Raw genomic sequence first — 22,859 nt, 5'->3', positions numbered from 1 at the left:
GTGTCAGATGGGATCACGAGAAACGTAGATCCCGGAGGATGCTGGAGAGGAAGCAGAAAATGCCACCCACTTCCAAGGTCACAGCTGCAAGGAGATCCCTGCTCATGCTGCTGCACTGATGGCTTACATATGAGATGAACCTTGGAAGAGGAATGAAAATATACGTATATCCGAATATTGCAGGAAGAGCTGTCCCCGGACAGCCCTGCCGCTGGCGGAGGGACGCTGCACGGAGCCCCTGCATCAGCAGGAACCTCATGGCAGCTGCACTGTTATCAAGAAGAGATGCACTCTTGGAAAAAAAGCTCCATGGGCTTGAGGTTTTCCAGCTCGCAACAATCTCTAGCAGGGGATGAAATACAGCTGCCCACCCGTGAGTAAGTTCCTACGCTCCAAAGCGAGCGTGTGACTCATTCAGCAAAACCCAAGTGCATCAACACCAGCCACGGGGCTGATTTTAAAAGGTTACTCGTTATTCACCAGTAAATTAGATTTGTCAACAGACGGAGAGAGCAAAAATTCAGTGTTGCCTGTGACTCAAACAGCCTCATGCAGCAAAGGGGGATAACGAGCTGTGCTGAGCCCGGCGACAGCGTGACACTGAGACAGAAGATGGGGAACAGGACACGGGGCAGAAGAGCCCAGAACTCGCCAGGAACTGGTCGGTGCTGCAGCAGCAGCGATCCGGAGGAGCCGGGATCTGAACCCCCCAGGCTGCTGCGTGCCAGCACCGAGCTGGGAAAAGATACAGGGAGCTTTGCTGGTCCAGCTCTTCCGCACCGTTAACGTTGCGATCGGCGCTTTGGCAACGCGGCTGCGTGCGAACGGCCGGTGCCAGGTTACAGCAGCACAGATGGGACCAAGGGGAGGAGGAGGAGGAGGAGGAGGAGGAGGAGGAAAGGCACTTTGTGAGCTGAGCGTGGGGCGGCGCTCTGCAAGGAGAAAATCCAATCCACACCCCTAGATGGTCCTGGCTTGGGTGGGCATCTACATCCTGGACCTCCACACTATGGACTTCAGCCCGACGTCGTTTCGGGTAGTTTTAGTACAGTTTTGAAGCGTAATTTCTTCTGGCAGTGGGAAGGAACCCGTAAGGTTCTGTAAAGCAGTGCGTTTTCCAAGTGGGAGCCAAGCGGAGCCGGGTCCAACGCGGTGTGCGAGCAGCACGGGACGTGCCACAAGGCGTTAATCTCCCAACGCGCAATTTTAGCCTTGAAATCTCTGCGTGACAGAGACATGAGCAGCTCAGACATGACTGAGGGAAGTTTAACGAAGCGGCAAATTACAGCTCTGCCCAGGGTTTTCCACCCCAGAGCCCACATAGGTATTTCCCAGTACTCACTCATCGGCAGTTGTGGTCGGAGCAGCTCCTTTCTGGCGTCTTGTGGTGGCACCGCTGCTGTCGTGGTGTGGGTGGTCACGGGTCCCTGGGCCACATCAGGGCACTGTCACCAGGAAGCAGATGAGCAGTGCCAGCCCAACACAGCAAAAGGTATTTGCACGGACCCAGCGAGCTCCGAAGGAGCCCTTTGGTACCTGCTCGGAGGTGTCCTGTGGATGAGCCTGGTCCTGAAGATCCTCAGGGTTCCCAGTTTTGACCTTGCCCTAGAAAGGTCATTAGCCTGTGAGCTCATGAGTGTTCGTGATCAAATCATGAACATTTGGGACTTCTCCAATGTTTCCCTTTCAGATCTCCATGCGCTTTCCAAACTCAGGAGAGAACAGATGGCAAGATGGAGGCAAGAGGAGCAGCAGTGCGTCACAGTACCCACAGAGAGAGGGCCAGAGCCCACCCAGGACACGGCGCAGGGGATGTCCCAGCCGCTTCTCCGAGTGACCTCAGCTTGGGAAGACAATTAAGTGTGGCTTAAGGAACATCAAATCCATCCCTGAGACTTGATCCATTCACACAAATCCCTCTGCACCCCCGAACACAATCACTTTCCCCAACGTTCTGATATTTTAAACAAAAGTACAGATTATTTTGGCTGTGGGGACGGGACGGAGCTTTGCACTCAGCTGTGCACTGCAAGGGAGGCAAAGCACCATGGAGAGAGAAGCAGCAGAACCACCACGTCCATCCCTGAGCATCCTCCTCCACCGCGGCACGGCCGAGAGCACCGCCTGCCCGAGCAGCCAAGGAAAACCTCCGCCAGGATTCTTATCGCGGCGCTGGATGTGTGTGCAGCATTTCGTTTGGCACGCTCTGCAGCTCTTCTAATCTTTTCCTTTATGATTAATATTAAACAAGTCATATTCCTTACGGAATTTCCTAACTGTGTCTGTGTATATTTTTCTCTACATCATAGTTAATATTTTAAGATCGCCTCGCTCTTTTTTTCTCTTTTATTTCACATTCATATGTTTTTCCTCATTTTATAAATTAGGTTTCTTGTTTAGTAGTCATGACAACTGACTGTGGTGGTTACACCACAGCCTGGGGCTTTTATTATTATTTTTTTTTCTTTTCTTTTTTCTCCCCCAAGCTGGCTCAGAAAAAAAATATCCTTTAAGTAAACAGAAGCACAAAATGAAAGGGGCAAGTTCGGTACTGACTCCTCCTCCTTCCCTCCAATGACCCACTTCAACACGACTTCCCAGCATGGTGGGTGAGGACTCATTTGGCTTTCATCCTGCAAAGTCTTATCCACTTAGTTAACTTCAATGGGAATACTCAGAGCACATCCAGTGAAACACATATGTAAGTCTTTAAAACCTTGAGGCCTATGCCTGAAAGGCAGAAAGCAAAAAGCTGGAGTTGCATTTTCCTTCTGGGCGTTGATCTCTGCACAACAGCGAAAGGGTCGCGGTGCTACGGGGGTGAGCACGGAGCACCCCGGGGGAGGACGGGGCCATGTCCACGCGATGCTGTGGTTCCAACATTATCTTCTGAACCACGGTCGGACCGCGGCCCGATGGCTTTTTGCATCTCTCTCTTGCTCCAGACTCTCAGCAAAACCCAGTGTTGGAGGCAGCAGGACCTGTTTGCCTCCACCTCCACGCTCTGCATGTCAGTTAGCAGGAGGTGGTGATTAAAGGCTGACTCTTTATCGCGGCAACCTGGAGCTCAGGAGAAGGAATTTTGAAGCAAATGCATTTTTGTGACCTAGGGAATAGTTTTTTTTTTTTAAAAATGAACATTATATTTCAGTCTTTCAGGATGCTGGTAACCAGTAGCTTAGAAGGAATTTAGGCTTTTGAAAAAACAGGAGCGTGCTTTATTTCAGACCTCTCCCACGAGCGCAGTAAATGGCCACGGGGTACAGATCTGTGCTTACCCATGGCAAGAGATAACTAAAATTCCACGGTGTGTTTTACATACTGAACATAAAATATCAATTACGTAGACGGCCGGCCGCACCGAAAGCAACGCTGCATCAAGAGGAGGCAAGGAGGAAGGGAAAAGGCCGGGAATTTAACAAAGGCAGATGAACCTTTAATACGGCAGAACCTCTGGGAGCCCTGAGACACTGAGTCCAGATGTTCAGAGGTCGATGTAACCTGACTCCAAGAAGGAAGAGGATGTATTTCTTAAAATTCCCTGTTGTGCTTTAATTTACTGCAGTCTTGCAGAGGACGCATGTGGTGATCACAGGTGGAGTTTCAGATTGACCATAAACATGAAGTTGGGGGCAAAAGACTCGAGCTGTTTCAGGTTTGGCTGCCAAGACAGTTGAGGTACAGATTTCCATGAAAACACCTCCCTCCCCTTCCCCTGGGCTTCAGGAATTGGTAAAGGGCGGCCAGAGGAAAACCCACCAGCAGAGATTCTGTAGGCATCAACGACCCTTCTACTGATGGTGACTGGGTCCAGAGTCAGGCAATACCTGTTTGGAGGCTCTCCAGCTGATCACTGCTCCTTTGGTGGGTGGAGAAGGGCAAGGAGGAAGGGAACACAGGATGGATAGCAGCATTTTGAAGCTCCAGTTCTTACCTGTGGCCACATTTCTTCTAAATAGCCCCAGGAAAACGATCTCTGTACTTCTTTAGGACCTCACTGTCTGCCCCTGAAGAAAGAAAAGTCTCTGGCACCATCCCATCTGCCCACCGAACTCCGGAGATGGAGCTGATTTGGATGGGTTGGGTTTCAGAGTGTCCCCTCCCCCAGACCCTGACCCTTCTGCCTTGGCTTCGCTCCCGCTGAGGTTTCTGGACCGCAGTAACGATCAGCGTTTGACGAGGAGAACTGGCAGATCTTCCGTCGTTGCTACAGAGGGATTTGTGTTTTCACACAGTTCAACCAGCTTTCAAGGGCTGGCTACGGAATAAATGACATTATTGATGCAACAAAAACAACCCCTATCCCTTTCCCATTTTCCACTCCTGCCATTCCCAACCCCGTTCCAAACAAACAACGCGGTGTGATTTGTGTTTCTGGAGGAAATTTTAAAATTTATGTTGACTATGTCCTGATTTTAGTCCTGCCCTTGTATTTCTGCATCTCTCCGCAGCACCGAGCAGCAGGACCATGATGTGATGGGTGACTGGTGGGTGGGAAATGATTGTCCTTCCTTGTCTCCCAACTTGTTTTGTGCTATAGGAATGTGAAGTTCAGCAAATCCTTCTTTCCCTAACCTCTTATTTTGCTCAGGAAGAACGACCTGAGCTTTCACAGTGTAACCTCTTCCAAAATCCACCATTTCCTCAAGGAAGGAGGATACAGAGGACAACTCTCACCTTGAAGGCTAACCAGCCGCAGGACTCCTGGACAGGGCAGCACGGACCCAAGAATCCAGGCAAGTATTAGCAAAAGACATTGGAAATGGTTAAAAATGGGAACAGAGGAACTGGTTAAGGTAAGGATGAAAATAAATCCATCGTTCTCTTGTTCCCAGGAAAAAGATGAGTTCCGCAAAGAAACAGCCAGGACAGTTATTAGGGTGAAGTGACCTGTGCCTGCCAGGCACACCTGTGCTGTTGGCACAAACTCGACACAGAATGTTACCCAAAAGCTACAGAAACCAGCCAAGATGTCACAGGGCCACTCCAGAAACGAGAAGAGCAGCCAGGCAGCAAGGAGATGGGCTCCTTGGAGATACCTGACCCTCTACTCCTCTCTGCTCGCTCACTCGCAAGGTGCAAGAAATCAGTCCACGTGCCCTACAACTCTGACTGCCATGGCACACAGCCTGTAATGTGGCACTAAACGTCCCCAAACTGCTCTGGGGATTTGCTGCTTATTTTGTGAGCATTTCTGCTAGACTTTCTCCATGCTCCCATTGCACAGTCTTGCATCCATGGCTGGTGCAACTGGAAGAGACTCGTGCTAGGCACACGTAGATGTTTCCTCTAACACCAGTACAAGTTCAGTAATGATATGTTTCATCGAAGGGAAGCAGCTTTTCAAGCTTTTAAAGGGTTCAGATCCTTGGATGTTTATTAGCTGAATGAATCAGCTGCTGGGCTACCAGAAAGCCTCTGGGATTTTCTCTTTCATCTCCTCTCTCATCAGCACAAGTCACGAGAAGTGCTGACGTGATGAGCAGGGAACGCTGTCTTAGGCCACTTGCTTTCTCAGCCTTTGCAAACCCGGCACTGATCTAGGGCTTCTCTCTGCTTGTAAGTTTTTCTAATCAAAGTAGGGTGCAAATTTTAAGTGCCATATCTCTTCCTGAACAGCCCAGACCAAACCTATCTTGTTCCTCTTAAGCTTAACCCATCTTCAAAGTGGGTTGCATGTGTGTGAAGCCAGCAGTTAATCAAGAACACCTCCTGTGGACAGACAAACCTCTCCTGTGCTCCTGGGAGAGATGAACCTCAAAGGCAAGAGTCCCTTGGAGGAAAGCAAGAGGGGTGAGACCTCGTGCTACAAACACTGGCATGGGACAAGGTACTTTGGGGCTTGAGGCTCAGCTGAGCTCAGCCACCAACTCAGTTGACAGCAGCGAGAAAAATCCATTACTCTCTGCAAAATTCCACCATGACCCCGAGGAAAGGGGAAGTGAGACTCGGGGTTTTGCAAACAATTCTCCAGGTGAGGATGACCAGTGACCATCCTGCAGCACCTCCGTCCCAGGCACAGGTGGGCACGCGGCCCTGGGCAGAGCCGGGCACCGCTGCCCGCGTCCGAGCACGACGTCGCTCCGCTCGGCCAACAAACCACAGCTGCTGGAAGAGTATCTTAGAATCACAGAATCATAGAATGGTTAGGGCTGGAAGGGACCTTCAAAGGTCATCTAGTCCAACCCCCCTGCAAGGAACAGGGACATCTCCAACTAGATCAGGTTGCTCAGGGCCTTGTCCAACCTGGCCTTGAACGTCTCCAGGGATGGAGCATCCACCACTTCTCTGGGCAACCTGTTCCAGTGTTCTACAACTCTCATGGTAAAAAATTTTTTCCTAATATCCAATCTGAATCTACCTCCCTCTATTTTAAAACCATTACCCCTTGTCCTATCACAACAGGCCCTCCTGAACAGCCTCTCCCCATCTTTCTTGTAGGCCCCCTTGAGGTACTGGAAGAATCTTGCACTAATCTGAGTCACCAGCTCCAAGAAATCCCAGTTTTTATAGGAAGATGAAAGTAATGAGTGACACAGGTTTCCTGCAATTTCTCGCTGTTGCATCACCAAAGAGATAATGTCTTTGGCGGTGCCTGGGGAATCGGATAACACAGCTGTGTAAACTGCGTGTGGGCTAAAGCATCTCAGGGCTGCGTCCTCATCCCAACACTTCCAAATCAAAATAAAACCTCTCCGGAGGCAGCATCATTACAGAGAAACAGCAACCCAGCAACTTGGCCCAGAACAAGTCAATGAATTACTTTCATCAAAGCAGGACACTACAAAACCCATCTTTGCCTCTATCCCTAAGCAGCCCGGACGCTTTGTCTCTACTCTGAAATTACATGGGATTCATTTTCGTGCCTTTAATTACAGCTACCCAATCTCTGTGCAAGGGACAGTGGCAAAACTTGCACCTCTGATCTGCTGGCAGTTTTGCAGATGTACATTCAGCTGAATGCTTAGATCCAACTATCCACACGTGTAAAAGACGCACTGATATAACTCGGCAGAAAATCCATCCCTTACTGAAATATGCAAATTAATAAAATACCCTGAGCTGGCCAGCTGGGAGCACAGCAGGTATCATCTGGGCACACAGTCTCCATGAACTTTGAGTCACCCTGATTGCACCGAATGAAGATCTGGCCCATAAGCAGGGATCTGCAGCTCAGGTCTTTGCCCACCACGCCGATGAGGACAGCCTGCACCAGCCTTCATCCCCAGCACGCCCCTCCCCGAGGACACAGCCACCGAGGAAGACTCCTGCTGCTCCTGCTGATGAAGATGCGTGGAGCTAAGTCCCTGCAGGGGAATTTGGACATGGCTAAAGGCAGAGTCAACACAGTTGGATTTTCAGCACCTGGAGGGGACAGCTTGCTGGGAGGAGCTCTGACCCACTGGGCTCACTGCCTTTGCTAACCCGAACCCAGAACCCACGGTAAGAGCATCACTCAAACTGCCCCAACAGCCAGTGACACCGGAGGAAAGAGCAAAGAGAAGGAATGGTAGGAAGCCCTCGTTTCAGCCAGGAGAGCTTGTTGTAGCTGTTAACTGCAGCAAAACCCTCCCCTCGCCCCAAGAACACCACACCAAAGGCAACAGCCCACTCTCAGCCCCTTCTGCTCCTCGAACGGGCACGTTCTGTCTTCACACGTCTATATCTGACACTACTAAATGATGCTCTTCGTAATACATGTATTCTAAATTCCCTTCAAAAAAAGTTAATAATCTGCCATCTGTTTCCAGTTAGGCTGTTCTGATTTCTTCTTTTTTTGAAATGGAATAGAAAACATTATTTAAAGGTCCCGTAATCTAGACGGTGGGAGGAGAGAAACCAAAATCCAAATACCACCACCACTGTCACCCTGCCGAAAAGCAAAGACTTGGTGAGAGCCAAGGGCTGGGAAGATGCAACGTGAGCAGTTCAGATCAGGATTAAGGTACAGAAAATGTGAGTAAACTTGGAAGAACTTTACCACCACTTCAAGCCATTGCACTGAAACTGGATAAATCTACATCTTAAAGACATTTGACATGTATTAGCGGGCGAGTCCTTTGGCTTGGGCAATGTTAATGGATCGTAATGGTTTTAGTCAGCTTTAGCAGCTATACCTAAACATAAATAAATAATCATCACTGGAAAGATGGTAACAGTGTTCAAGATCATGTCATTGACTTCAGAAACATCTCTGGTTTGTAGCTGGCCTGGCTCTTACTCGATGCAATGTTTTACGCGTACACTGCACACACATGCAATCACATGTGCAACACACACTTTATCTCCCACCCCTGGTTGGACCCAAATGCTGCAGCACAGCACCGAGCGAATCACATCTGCAAAGCGCAGATGTTGCGAAGCTCTCGCAGCCTCGCCAGCTCACATCGTTTCACTGACAACATCGTCGTAATTGATTCTTCTCCTCCAGCCCAAGCACCTGGAAATTCTTCTAGAGGACTGCAGACACAAAGGTTCTGGATTGCAGAGAAATCTTGAAAAACCAAATGCAAAATTAAAACAGAGGAAAAAAAACCACAACCAAACCCCAACCCTGCCCCAGAGCCCTAAGAGCCTAAGTACTCCACAACCTCTTCCCTTGGCAAAGGGAGGACCACATGTGGTGGATGTCAGCCATGTCATTTAATACGGCTCTGGAAGGTGTTCATGTAGTGCAAAGAGGAGAGCGGTGTGAAGCCTACACAGAGCAGCACAGAAAATGAGACCTGAGAGCACCCTGGAAGGCTGTAACGCAGCAGAAACGCCAAGGGCAGCCAGAACTGGTCGTGTTTTCATTATACTTCAGCGAACCTTCAATTTGGGGATCTAACTCGTGATCTCAGAACATCAGCGCTTAGCAACACGCCCCAGGACACGGGGCCACCAGAGCCTACCTGGCCCCTGGCTTGGCCATGGCAGTTACCACGGCACGGAGATGACACCGATGACACCAAACTGGGCCACCGCTGCTGGGACAGCCCGACACACGCGGCACCTTCTGCCACGAACCTGAAACTCAGCTGGAACCCATCCCTCTGGCACGGCCGCACGCTCCCTCCCCTCCCTGCCACCGTATCCTTTTGCCATATGAGCAAATCCACGCTGCTCTGAAACTAAACCAGAGCTCTTGGATGGCCAAACTCTTCCTGGCCCCAACACCAAGAGCCTCAGTCAACAGTGAAAATTAATATGGACCTTCCTGCTGCGTTTTTACGGCCGTGGCAGCGCTCTGCATCCGGGGGGCCTCCCATGCAAATCTGATTTCATAGCTGGGCGTAAAACCTCGCTCTCAGGTTTAATAAGCAAAACCACTATCGGTGGCGAAGGTGGGATGACGGATGTCATCCCTGGGACATCTCAAACCAGATGCCTCCAAGACACGCTGAACCCTGCTCCGCGGAAAACCAGACCGTTTCAAATCCAACAACCAAAAGCAAAGGCACCAAAACCCGAAGGCTGACGGGGTCCCAAATAACCACGTTTTCTTTTCAGTTTCAAACCAACCACCCAACAGCCCACAAACCCAGGGCTGTGGGATCCCTCCAACGCTCCCCTCCGCGCGCCAGCAGGATGACTGATGGTAAATGGCAGCAGCTCCAGGGCTCCGTCGCAGCCTGCTGCCAGGCGGCTCCGCCTGTCGGAGTCACGGACGGTCCCCGTTCCAATTAATCAAGTTCCCATACTGATTAACAGCATGATTCATGCCTCTCGTTAGGCGCGTTCTGTAACAAACAAGGCTGTATTTCAAGGCCGCTGGCTTAATGGTTAAAATAAATACCTTCCAAATTTCTATTTTCAAGTAGCTGAACCTTTTCCACCTTTACAACTAATTCAGACTTCCTTCAAATTATTTTTCTAAGTAATATAACAATTTGTTTTTCATTAGAGCTTGTCAAAGCCGGACTTTAGTTTATTTTGAGAGAAACCAGCACTCTCCAGAAACTGTTTAGTACGATTTGAATGACGCCCAAAGGGGTTATTGCAGCCACAATCAAAATAGAGTTTACAGCACTGGCTAGGGGTGACACTTTATTTAATGATTTTTAAAAAAAAAAAAAGAAAAAAAAGAAGAGAAAAAAAAACCCCCAGCCTCCTGAATCAGAAGCTAATTAAATGCACTCCCATGGCTAACAGTAAGTGTTTCTAAGTCACTCCGACTACTGCAGAATGCAAGAACTTAACTTGCTGCTAACTAATACCAGACACCATTATACGAGCAGCGTTATTTACTGATTTGGGGTGGTATGTACTGGTATTCTCGGGTCTGGCACGGCAGCCTCGCCTCGCAACAGATATTATCAAGCTGGATGTGAAATCAAATATAGGAGTCATTCAATAGTTTGGGTTTTGCCTGCTGAAGTTGGAGATTTTAATTTTTTTTTTTTTTTTTTTGGTGTATAGCTCAGTATTTAATTTAAGGTGGCTTAAACGTCACACAAAATCTAGCCTGTAACTCCTTTGATTTCACATTCCTTTTGTTTTGCTGCGGAGAAAAGCCGAGCTGGAGCAGTGCCAGGGCTGGAGGAGCCCGGACCCCCCTCGCCCGCGGGACCGCGACGGGTGCGCAGGGCTGGCGGTGCTGATGATTGATAATCTGTAATCCCAGTCCAGCGCTTCAAGGTTCCCAAATAACCTTTTAAAAGGCTCTCCCTGCATCCTCCGTGCTCGGACCCGAGTCCAAAGCAGATTTTTAAACAATTGAGCTGCAAAACTATTTTCCGTCGGACCGTTCCTCCCCTCACAGCAAACTCATGTTCTGCCGTTAATTTTCCCAGGACGTTCTCCCTTTGTTGTTTCTTTCTGAACCACAACAAAATCAACAAAATTTGGACTTTTGCAAAGGCTGAATTTCCTCTTTGTTTTTGCAGGGGAAGGGCCGCGCTGCTGCCCAGCCCCAGCAGCGAACACCCACCCGCTGGCACCCTCCCAGGGGTGCTGGGCCAGGGCGACCACGCTCCCTCCATCCCACCTCGTGGGGCATCCACAAGGGAAATCAGAGGCTGAGCTGGGAATATCACCAGGAGGAACAACATCTGCAGTCTCTTTTATGGTACTCAAGGGTACTCAGGGTGCAGATCCCTACGGGAGAGGTGCAGAAGGGATGCCCAAATTCTCTGGCTCCTGCCTCCCAGCTGCCCTGGGACGGCTCCTGCGGCAAATCGGGCAGCAGCTTTATTCTCGTGCTCAACGAGTTCATACGGTACCGGCACGACTCTGCGTCAACACACAGCCACTTGAGCAGTGCAAATCATCAAATCACAGAATGGTTTGGGGTGGAGGGGACCTCAAAGATCATAGAATCATAGAATGGTTAGGGCTGGAAGGGACCTTCAAAGGTCATCTAGTCCAAACCCCCTGCAAGGAACAGGGATATCTCCAACTAGATCAGGTTGCTCAGGGCCTTGTCCAACCTGGCCTTGAACGTCTCCAGGGATGGAGCATCCACCACCTCTCTGGGCAACCTGTTCCAGTGTTCTACAACTCTCATGGTGAAAATTTTTTTCCTAATATCCAATCTGAATCTACCTCCCTCTATTTTAAAACCATTACCCCTTGTCCTATCCAGTTCCAACCTCCCTGCCATGGGCAGGGACACCCTCCACTACACCAGGTCACTCAAAGCCCCATCCAACCTGGCCTGGAACACTGCCAGGGATGGGGCAGCCACAACTTCTCTGGGCAACCTGTGCCAGTGCCTCACCACCCTCAGAGGGAAGAATTTCTTCCTTATATCCAATCTAAATCTCCCCTCTTTCAGTTCAAAGCCATTGCCCCTTGTCCTGTCACTACACGCCCTTGTCCAAAGCCCCTCTCCAGCTTTCCTGGAGCCCCCCTATAGGGAGGTCTATATGCCTAAACATCCTATAGGTGCATAACTAAAGCCCAAACGAAGGGCTCCATTCCTCTGCCATAAGCCTGGGACTCACGCAACCCTGATAATCCTCCTGGAGACGCATCTGATTTACACCAGCCTAAGGAAAAGCCCAAACCCGAGCTCCTATCTGACAAGTGAAAACAAACACTGGATTCAGGCCCTTTCCGCAGGGAAGCGGGGAGAGCTGTTTAATTTTTGTTCCTTCTCTCTGGGCCGCTGCCCTGACCTCTGCTACCTCTGAAGTCAGCACCACAATCCGTTGCAGCTGTGGCACCGCAGCAGCATGATTTAATTTGCGCGTGTGTGGCTGGAAGGGCAGCTCATCCCGCCAACGTCCCGTGGCATGGCACGGGCGGCAGCGGGGGGGGCTCGGTCCTCCCATCCCAAAAGAAAGGGGAGCGGGGAAAACCCCCACTTCGCCTCCCGTGCACGGCTTTGGAGAGGTGATGGGAAAAGGATCAACTAGAGGGAAATGACTGTTTCCATCAAATTTTTTAGGATGTTGGGGTTTGTCCAAGATGAGGGGTAAAAAGGGCAGAAAATATCTATCTATTCAACAACCGTTTTCTGCTTAAAAGTAGAAAAAAGAGGAGGAAAATGACTTTGCTGCCCACTGCCCTCGGTGTTCCTGGCTCCCAGGGGCTGCGTGTCTCCAGCGTGGTGCCCGCCTGGGCAAGGTGGGTGCTCAGAGCTCATTTTCCGAGGGAAAAGAGCCGGAAGTTTTCGCTGCAGGAGGTTCCTGCTGCAGTTCCCCCACCCCGGGGGCTCCCTCTCAGCGGGTCCCCCCCTCCAAGCCCTCCACCAGCTCGTAAAGCTGCTGCGCTCTCCGCTCCCGCACGGCTCCTTGGCCGGACCCCGAGAGCTGCCTCGGGAGCTTTCCTGGCCAGCGCTCGGAGCTGGGGGGGTTCTGGCTGCCGAGGTTTTCTCCTTCCCTTCCGCGAGGCTGGAATTCAGCTTCGCTCTTGGCATTGTCATCCCTCGGCTTTAGACACGGCTCCTGCTGAAAAGCATCCCGGGACAGCCCGAATCTCAGCCCACTGCCAGAGCCCCGCAGGAGGAGGACCGGTGGCGGGGGAGAACTGGGAACCCCAGGGCTTCGCTGCTCTGGCTCCTCCGGGGAGCTTCTGTCCTGAGGTGGGATGCTGGGAGCTGGTGGGATGCTCCCCCGCTCCGGGAGCTCGATGCCGGGGGCCGGTGGGATGCTCCCCACTCCGGGAGCTCCCCAGCCACAGGGCTGCACAGAGGATGCTCCACGCAGAAGGACGTGCTGGGATTTTTTGGGGGCCGTGGAACGGAGTCAGGCTCCCCAAATTCATTCAAATCCAAAGGGATTTGAAGGCTTAAAACTCTTCCTGCATCATGCCTATATGACTATGACCCACAACAGCACCGTGGGAGCAAAGGAATGACCCTGCCTTTCCAACACTGCCACCTTTATACCTCCCATTTACTATTTATGGATTTTAATTTTGGGATTTTATCTTTGCGATACCGAAGCTCCTTCCCATCTGGCACAGCCAAAGCCACCCCCTGGCTGTAAGAAACCTCCCAGCACTACCTGCCAGTTTGGAGGGGCAAGGTGGCTTTTTTCTGGCTTTTTCCTGGCTTTTTGGCTTTCCTCTTGCTTCCCCTCATCAAGTCGTTTGCCAAGTGGTTTAATTTTACTGCCTGGCTTGTGGAGCCAAGAAATACGTTCGCTGGTGTAAGCTGCGCTGAAAAACATGCAGCTTCAGGATTTTAGGAGCCAGCTCCCAAAAACAGCGAAACACCGGCGGAGCAGCCGGGCTGGGGGTTTGCGCCCTCTCCGGTTTCACACGGGGATGCTGGCACTCGGCTCGCTCCAGCCGTGGGTGGCTGAGGGCAGGGACGGACCCACGGGTGCACGAAGGTGACTACGTGTGCGCAGCGGATGGACGCGTGGGTGCTGTGGTGGGAAGGGGTCCTGGGCCACTGACCTGCGGGCAGGGAAAGGACTCGCCTTCCCCAGGCAGCACTTCCATCCTCCCACCCCTTAAAACCATGAGCTCCTTGGAGCACGGGCAGGCTCTGGCTTGGTGCTTCTACAGAAGGGTCCAGACCTCACCTGCGGTCCCTAAGACTTCTTCTTCCACCCCTCAGATACTAACTACCGCATTTTGGACTTGATTTCTCCTGAACTTCGGGGTTCTTCAGATCTACAGGTCTACAGGTATATTTTGGGGAGGCTCAGACCCCAACGCTACTACGAAATCAGGCAACTGGAACCATCAGACTCAAAACGAAAGAATCATTCATCAAAGCGATTCGTAAAACACTGGCTGCTGGGACCAACTGCAGCTGGATTTCCAGCCCATTAAGTGAACATCCCATTCCATAGCCACCATCCAGAGAACAACTCCATCCTTACCAATTAGAGAAGGTGTCCAAAACACCAGCCTCAGCAATGGAAGTTTAAACCCAATGAGGGGATGCACATGTCCCGCTCCAGGCACGAGCATCCCAGGTGAATGAGGTCCTGCCTCTACACAGCAGCTGAAAAATGCACCTATAGTCCCCAGGAAGGACAATAATAAACGGCAGCAAAAAGTTTTGAGTATTTAGCAAACTCTCAAACACTCTAAGGGCTCTTGGTCATATATAAGCAAAGGGCAAACTCCACCTCAGGCTTATTTGGAGGTTTCTGTGGCTCAGACCGGCCGTTTCCCACCAGCCTGGTTTTACAGGGCTGGAGTGTGGAGCTGAGCAGGGAAGGAGCGGAGTTACAAGTCTCTCCTCCAGCTTTATTCCTGGCAGAGACAATCTGCAGCACTGTTGCTCTGCACGTCAAGTCTGGCACCTGCTTACAATAAATCCCTAACGATGCTGAAAAGTTAAATGTCCATTTAGTTTAATTTCTGGTTTAGATTTGGATTTCGACGTACCGTAAATGCTAGAAAGAATGTTTTTTTGAAACAATGCTGCATATTTACCTTGGAGATCCTCTATAATTGGCTGCCCTTCATCTAAGATTTCCTTCTCAATGCAAAAGGATGCCCTCAGCATAGCCAGCCTAACAGGGAGGCTTTGCCACCATCAATTGCTAATTGTGGGCAGCAGGTCGAGGGGGGGATTCTGCTACTCTACTCTGCTCTCATGAGACCTCTGTGCAGTGCTGTGTTCAGCTCTGGGGTCCTCAACACAAGAAGAACACGGAGCTGTTGGAGTGGGTCCAGAGGAGGCCATGGAGACGATACGAGGGCTGGAGCACCTCTACTATGCAGACAGGCTGAGAGAGTTGGGGCTGTTCAGCCTGGAGAAGAGAAGGCTCCAGGGAGACCTTCCAGCAGCCTTCCAGTACCTAAAAGGGGCCTACAAGAAAGCTGGAGAGGGGCTTTTTACAAGGGCATGTAGTGATAAGACAAGGGGAAATGGCTTTAAGCTGAAAGAGGGGGGATTTAGATTAGATCTAAGGAAGAAATTCTTCGCTTTGAGGGCGGTGAGGCACTGGCACAGGTTGCCCAGAGAAGCTGTGGCTGCCCCTGGAATTGTTCAAGGCCAGGTTGGATGAGGCTTTGAGCAACCTGGTGTAGTGGAGGGTGTCCCTGCCCATGGCAGGGGGGTTGGAACTAGACGATCTTTGAGGTCCCTTCCAACCCAAACCATTCTGTGATTCTATGATTCTATGATAATTCTTTCACGAATTCTTTTGAGCAGGTTCCTTTGCAGGAGGGATGGGTTGATGCTCTACTTTGGGTCTCAGAAACTCAGGGGGTTTGAATCCCAGTAGATACTAAAGGAAGAAAAACGCCTCATGGGGTGATGTTAACCTGGGCAGATGGGAGTTTGGGAGTCTTCACTCCTGGGACACGTGTGATGGGAGGCAGCGCGATGGGCACAGTCAAACTGATTAGTCCTGCTGAAGACGAATCCTGCCTGTTGGCTGCACCGGTACGGCTGAAAAAGGCTCCTCAACCTTGGAGGAGCCACATCCCAGAGCTTCCCCTCCATGGCCAGCTCTTGAGCGCAAACAGTAGCCTCGCAGCAGTTAAGGACAAGGTCAGTGCAGCCCATTTGAACCTCTCTCTCGGAAGCACGGCGTCACCGGCGCAGAGGACGTGCACTCGCTCTTACTGTAAAACCTCGGATGACGTTTTCTCTCCACGCACCTTTGATCCTGGGAAACGTGCTCTGGGCGCCACAATCTGATCGAGAACCTCTCCGTGTGCAGATGTCCTGCAAAAACTACACCCACAGCTGTAACGCACAAAGCCCTCCTCAATCTGGTGGTTAGCGACAAAAAATAAGGATTTTTTTCTAATGGGAACTGGCCAGTGTTCAACACGCTCCTTGATTATTTTTTTTTTTAACCAAAGACTATTTATATCAAGAGACTCGCAGTAAGGAAGACTCTTCGACTCGTGCGAGACCAAAAAGCAGCCCAAGGAGGAGATTTCTGGAAGCTCAAGCTACGGGGACTCGTACCAGAGCCTGCAGACCCCAAACAGAGATCACGAAGCACCAAAACGGTGGGGGTTCCCCACCTTGGGTCTTGTGAGGACATGGGTGGGTGGGCGAGCACGGGGAGGGGACGGCGCAGGGACGTGCCTACGCAGTGCGTGTTTCAGCCGTCATCACCCACAGCTCCCGCACGGTAGGTGGTCCGGGATGGTCCGGCACAGGGGGACTGGCACACTCTGCCTACGGCACAACCCCGCGGGAAGCCGGTGAGGGACAGACATCCATCCTCCTGGCACACCCCACCGAGCCGGCGGGCTGCCGAGCCCCTCCCCTCTGACGTTTCCACGCTCGCTAAGCCTTTTTCCTTACAAATGTGAACGAGGCAAGAAGAGTAAGTTCACACTTAGGGAAAAAAAAAAAAGAAAAAGACTTTTTTGCTTTAAAGCACGACTTTTTTTGGGTTCTTGACAAAGCAATATTCTCCAGGCCAGTTGGAATCTGGAAAAATACACTTACTCAACCTAGCCACCATGACTCCAATAACAATTATAAAATGTCCAATAAAACTTGCATGTAATGTCAATTCAAATCTTGAAAAGCAGAATTAAGTGGTGTATCAACATTAAACTTTACTGCTTCCTTTGCAGAGCAGAAGTATTGTCAATAAAAGTCATTCTGAATGAAGAAAAGGGCAGTAAATATTAAATAAACAGGTTTTTGTTGAACTGCTATAAATGCACCAGAGCTGCATTTTACACTGGGACTCTTTTTTCCTTTGCAGACTCCCCTCACGATAGAAATAAGTTGGTAATTGCCAACTATCAATAAAGCACCAATTAAAGGGCGGTCAGATGCATTTACAATATGTCATTACGAGCCTTTATTGTATGTAGTTGGCTTTTTCGGATCCCACTGGCTCCGTCTGAAGTCTCCCAGCACACAAAACCAGTCGTGCTCCTCGTTAGGGGCCCTTGGAGGAGCCGTGAGGGTGCCAGAGGCACGGGCCGGATGGAGAGCCCTGCCCGGGGCTCGGGGTGCAGCACCCATGGGTGCCCACCCAGTGGAGGTGCTCACAGAGGAGCGCCTGGTGAGGCTTTTTGGCCATGGAAGCTTCTTCTGGCAGAGATGTGAAGACAAAGCATCGCCATCGCGGCCCCCGCCGCTGTTGCTTTTCTGCCGACGCGGGAGCGAGCGGAACGCGACAGCTCTGCTCCGAGATGCGGCAGCCGTGCCAAAGCCTGGAATCTGGCAACGTGGTTTGTTTTCCGACAGGCTGCTCACCCTGGTGTGTTCTGCTCCTTTCTGGCTCCACTCACCTTAGAAAGAGCCATCGCCATCCTCCCTGCGCTTCCTTACACACAGCAGTATTTCTACTCGCCGTTCCTCCTCGCTAATCCGATCGCCACCGCGTCCCGACATCCGTCTGCTTCTGCAACGAGCAGCCAACAGGGATGGGATGTTTTGCTTTGTCCATGGGACAAAAGAGCTGTTTTTTTAGGGTTAGGCTGAATACAATCCTCCCAGCGACACCGAAAACCTCCGGCACACCGCCCTGTTGCCATCACAAACACAAGCGGCACCTCGTGGAGCAACACCTCGAGACCTCTGCGGGTCAGACCTCTCCTGCCTCGCCACCAGGACCTCCAGCTGCCTCAGCAGATCTGTCCCAACAAACCCAAACCCGACGCCAAACGGTGTGCCGAGCGAGCGGAGGTACAGGCTGCGCGTTCGGCGGTACCCAGACACAACGGGACGCGTTTCGGAAGCAGGAGAAGGAGCGAGCGTCCCCACCAGGGCACAAACCCCGCACAACTCACTTTTATTCCAGCCCTTTAAAACCTGATCGGCGTTTTTGTGGCTCACCAATAGAGTTTATGAGCTGTTCTCCAGTTTAATCATCACACGTATTTACAGGAAGCAGTAACAGCTACTGAGTATGAATGAATCATGCCAGGGCAGAGACGAGAGAAATTAGATGTGCTCTAGGAAAGTATATATGCAGGAGCTTCTGTCCTCTGACTTTTGCACAGATTTATTTATTTCATGGACAAAAAACCCCAACAAAATCAACTGGAACGTGAATGCCATTAATTTTTGAAGAAATTATTTTCGCTATGAACCCAGGTTCAGTAAATCTGGTGGTTGTAAAAAAACAACTCAAACATTTTCAGAGATAAAGAACAGCCCTTGGATGTTAAGTAGGAAAAAAAAAATAAATCCCTTCACAGAGTGAAAAGTGTCTATAAAAATGAACTTTTGGAGAATTGCAAGTATTCATCCCAGCCGTCTGCAGCTGCAGGATCAGACCCGTTGCACCAGTCCTGGGCTGACATCTCTCTGCCATCCATACGAACGGAAACCAAACCAGTGGGGAGGGAACAAACCTCCAGCAACACACTAAGAGCAGCCACGGCAGCGCGAACCACCCGAGAGCCAACAGTTCCAAGCTGGGAATCATCTCGATTCCCTCCAGCCTGCGCTCCTGACCTGCCCACTGAGCCAGCTCCTCCGCATGCTCCGAGATGATGGGCTCCGGAGAACCACGTGCGCCCGCGCCCTCGCTGCAGGTGACGGAGCCGGTGTGAGGAATCATGTCTGTACCTCAGCCATCCTGGTCCCAGCCCACCCCACAGCCCCCGGCCACAGGCAGCTGCCAGGCAGCACATGCAGGCAGCAGGAGCGGATTTCCACCCTTGGAACAGCCCCTGCTCCATCCTGGGCGAAGATGGGACCCTTCGGAAACAAAGCCAAGAGCATCTCACCTGGAAGAGGATCTGCAAGAGGCCATGTACGATGCACATCCGCCGTCCCAGGAAGAGAAAGAAGGGCACCACCAGCTCGATGAAGTGATTGACCAGGGTCTCGAACTGATGGAACCACCACGGCGAGCGATGCATGAAGTAGGCGATGGGGTTGGGCACCGGCTGCGTCTGAAAGGTGGAAGGGAAAAAGAGTCAATCCCCCTCCAAGGCTCATCATCGTGGGGAGCTACAGAGCTCTCGGCCTTTTTCCGTGTTTCTTTCCCCAGGTTTGCTCACAGGAAAACCGTCCTTTGCCTCTGCGCACTCATTTCTTTTCAGAGAAAATAATTTGATTTTTTTTCATGCAAACCCAAGGAATTTTTAAACCAATACATCTTCGAAAACGAGAGTTTTAATTTCTTCTTTTTTCACCATAACCAAAACCCACTCATCTTAAGTTAAAACCACTATTATTTAACACAGCAATGTTACACACAGCTCGACACCGACGGATGTTAAACCGCTCTGCACGAGCGCTGAAGATCATCAGAGCAACTAAGCAGACACAGAAACTGAGAAAAAGATTTTCTCAGGGTCACACAGTAGGTCAAACAGAGCCAGGAATGGAAACCAGATTTCAAAACCTAGGAGATACTCTTTCAAAATGTTTAAATTTGAAATAAATGCAGTGGTAGAGCTGCTTTCCAAAATTGTAATTTGGGAGAGGAAAAGTGTAACTCCTCTAAACACGCTATATTGGTTTAAGGTATTTACATACTGGCCTTGTGACAATATTATTCTTCTATCAGCCCGAAATATTTTGACACTGGGAGATCCCCCATGCAGTACAATACAGCTGCACGTTTTACGAAGGAAACAAACCCAAATCCTGATCCGTTAATAACTGCCACCCTTAGAAAGCTGCAATTTGAGCAAAAGGAAAGGAATGAACAATTTCTCTCCGCGCACCCGACAAGCTCAAGTTCATTAGCATCGTTTTAAAACTGCGACAGAAAGAAAAAAAAGAGGATGAAGATGCAAATTTTAATTGAAGGAGACACAACACATCTTTAATTTATTTGTAGTTAAATCAAAAATACAAACAAAACAGCAAAAACACTGCGCTCTGCGTGGCAACTGAGCCTGCTTCCACTGCCAAACCCCACAACTATTGTAATTCCTTATTAGCAAAGCTGGGATTAATAAAGTTGTTGCTTTATATGGGTTTGAGGCTGCTGTAACCCCTTAGGACAGGAGACCGCATCCTTCCTTCCTCGGACACCGGTGCCGGATGGAGCGGTGTCGGGGTCAAGGAGCTCTGCCAAGTCCACTCCGGCAAAGGGTGGGAGGTCAGAGCTCCCTCCTCCCAGGGGGAGCAGCCCCGGGTGCCACCGAGGGTCCTTCCCCTCCGCACGGGACCTGTTTCGAGTTAATCTCCTTGTTGGACTGCTCTTGAGCATTCCCAGAACATCAGGGAGGCTCAGCAAGAGATTTTTTTTTTTTTTTCCCTACCTTGATCCCAAATTGCTGAGAAACGCTTTTATCCTTCTAAAAAGGCAGGCTGCTTGCTTGGCTGCTTCTGTGATTTTTTATTTTTAAGTGCTTTAACCAAAACTGACCCGGATGAGGTACCAGCCCTACGTGTTCAGCCCAAGACGGGCCAGTCTGCAGCACGTAAGGGCCCAATCCTGACACAGCAGAGCTGCAGAAAGGTGACACTCACGTTCACCCCCCTCTCACGATGCAGCCACTGCCCGTTTCCCCACGGCAGCATGCCATGGATAATTTTAAAGCACAGACCATCCTTAACCATCGAACGTTCCACCCGATTCCCCCATCCCCTTCCCCTCCATCACCAGCTCCCCGGATGCCCTCGGCTATCAAGGCCAAGCCCAGCCAGCACATCCTGCTCGGTGCTTTGGGCTGGGACTCGGGACATGGTCCCCCCAATCTGCTGCGCTCTGGGGAAGAAAAATAAAATTCTTGCCTCTGGTCCTGCTGCAGCGGGACAAGAAGCAGAAGGAAGTTCTTGGGTTGGACTCACGTAGCAGCCGGGCACGGGCAGGCGTGGGAGCAGCCCGGGCTGGCAGCCGCATCCGCGGCCGTTCGTGCTTTTTAGCAGCATCTTGATTCTTATCCTGAAGTAGAAATTGGGAAAAAGGGGAAGCGAAGCACAGGGGTCCGGCGCGGGTTAACAATTCGCCCCCCGGTGCTACAGCACTGCTGTCCCCCACTCACCAGTGGCACTGTCGTGGTGCCAGCGGGCGATGCGGTGCGACAGGTGAGATAACTCAAAGGACCCAGACTGGAAGCCTGAAGCAGCAGCACCCACACCACGAATAACACTCGGCTCCTCCGTCTTTGTTTGGACAGAGGGAAAGAAACGCGTTTGGTAGGAGCGGCGCTGGCGATGGAGCCTCTGGGGACACTGTCCGTGTGGGACCCTTCCTCCCCACCGCCGCAGCCGCTCCTCCGGCGTGTAAACCTCGAGTATGTAAAGCAAAACAGAGCGATAGAGAAGGGATTCGCACGTATCAGAAATTCATTAAAAGGCTGCTGGGGGAATGTGTGCGTGTGTGTTCCTCCCGATGCCTTCCAGATGCTGCGAGCATGGGAGCAGCACGGCACAGGGCTCCCGGGGAGGATGCTGTGTTTACTCGGGAAGGGGTGCTGAGGCAGGAGCAAAGACCCAGAGCAACGTGTGAATCGCTGCGGCGCTGAGCACAGGCGCCTGAGATGCTGGAAAGCTTTCCCGTTTCTTTTTGCACCGGAGTCGATCGCTGCCCGGGGGTGCTGGGGGCACCCGATGCTCCGACCGGGGGGTCCCGCTGCACAGCACCCAGCTGGGGCCTGGGGAGAGCACCCCCAGGAGCATTGCGAGGGTTAGAGAGGAAACTTTCCCAACATGCCCAGTGCTTTCCCAGCGTCATCATATCCTATGGAAACATGACAGCGGTGTCGGAGGCGGCGGTGTCTGAGCCCGGGAGGAGCAAAAGGGATTCCAGGATCACTTCAGCCGGCTCGTTTTGCTGCGGATTTTTGAGCTTTACGCTTTGTTTCGTGGCTGCTTTGCACGGAGAAGCATCCTAGGAGGCAGCCAGGAGGTCCCCTGCGTTGAGAACTGCGAACTCCTGACACACAGACACAGAAAAACGCAGCTCCAAGTCAGATGCAACTAAACCACGAGCCCCGGGCAGACGGGAGGAACGGAGAAGAGCCCTTGTCGCCAGCAAGCCCCTTTTCTAGATACCTCTGTGAAGCATAAAAAGTTTTTAAATAAAAAAACTATTAGCAAAACCCAGCTTTATGTATCAGCACAAGGTGCGATACAATAAACCTTCTGCCTCCCTCGCACCTCCAGCAGCCGGAGGGAAAAAAAAAAAAACAAACCAAAAACCGCGCTGCAAATGCGTTTTGAAATCAGATCGGGGAAAATTAATTCCATAATTCACGGGGCAGATTTGTAACGTGTGAGCGCGGGGCGACGCGCGGCGGGGGCTGCGGAATGAATTCTGGGTCGCCAGCTAAGGCATGTTCTCTGGCTTGTATCTACCAGGTTTTACGAGGGCTGGTAACAGATTCTAAAAATATGCACAATAAACTGTTTTTTCTCCCTAAGGGGTCGATGGTTTAATTATGTTCTTAGTGAGAACCATTAAAGTGCTAAGTACCTGAAGACTCCTAATTTACTAAACTATAGGCTACTAAAACCCAACAGAAGGCTATTATACACCAGAGCAAACGCTCTTCTCTGGGACTGTAAATGCACACGGTCTCTCCTCTCTGCCTCCTTACTGGTGTGGCATTACACAAACCCCGACCGAGGA

At 51.0% G+C, this 22,859-nt stretch overlaps 1 protein-coding gene across 1 annotated transcript in view; it reads right to left on the bottom strand.

The window, feature by feature from the left end:
* LMF1 (lipase maturation factor 1) overlaps positions 1–22,859 on the bottom strand; it is a 200,564-nt gene that overhangs the window by 44,834 nt on the left and 132,871 nt on the right. The window contains exon 7 of the mRNA XM_086622494.1: positions 19,054–19,221. Within this exon, the coding sequence (XP_086478620.1) occupies positions 19,054–19,221 (168 nt within the window). The remainder of the gene's footprint in view (positions 1–19,053; positions 19,222–22,859) is intronic.

Source organism: Tauraco erythrolophus, chromosome 17, assembly GCF_009769465.1.
Source record: "Tauraco erythrolophus isolate bTauEry1 chromosome 17, bTauEry1.pri, whole genome shotgun sequence".
NCBI classification, from domain to species: domain Eukaryota; kingdom Metazoa; phylum Chordata; class Aves; order Musophagiformes; family Musophagidae; genus Tauraco; species Tauraco erythrolophus.
This window is presented reverse-complemented; position numbering and strand designations above follow the sequence as displayed.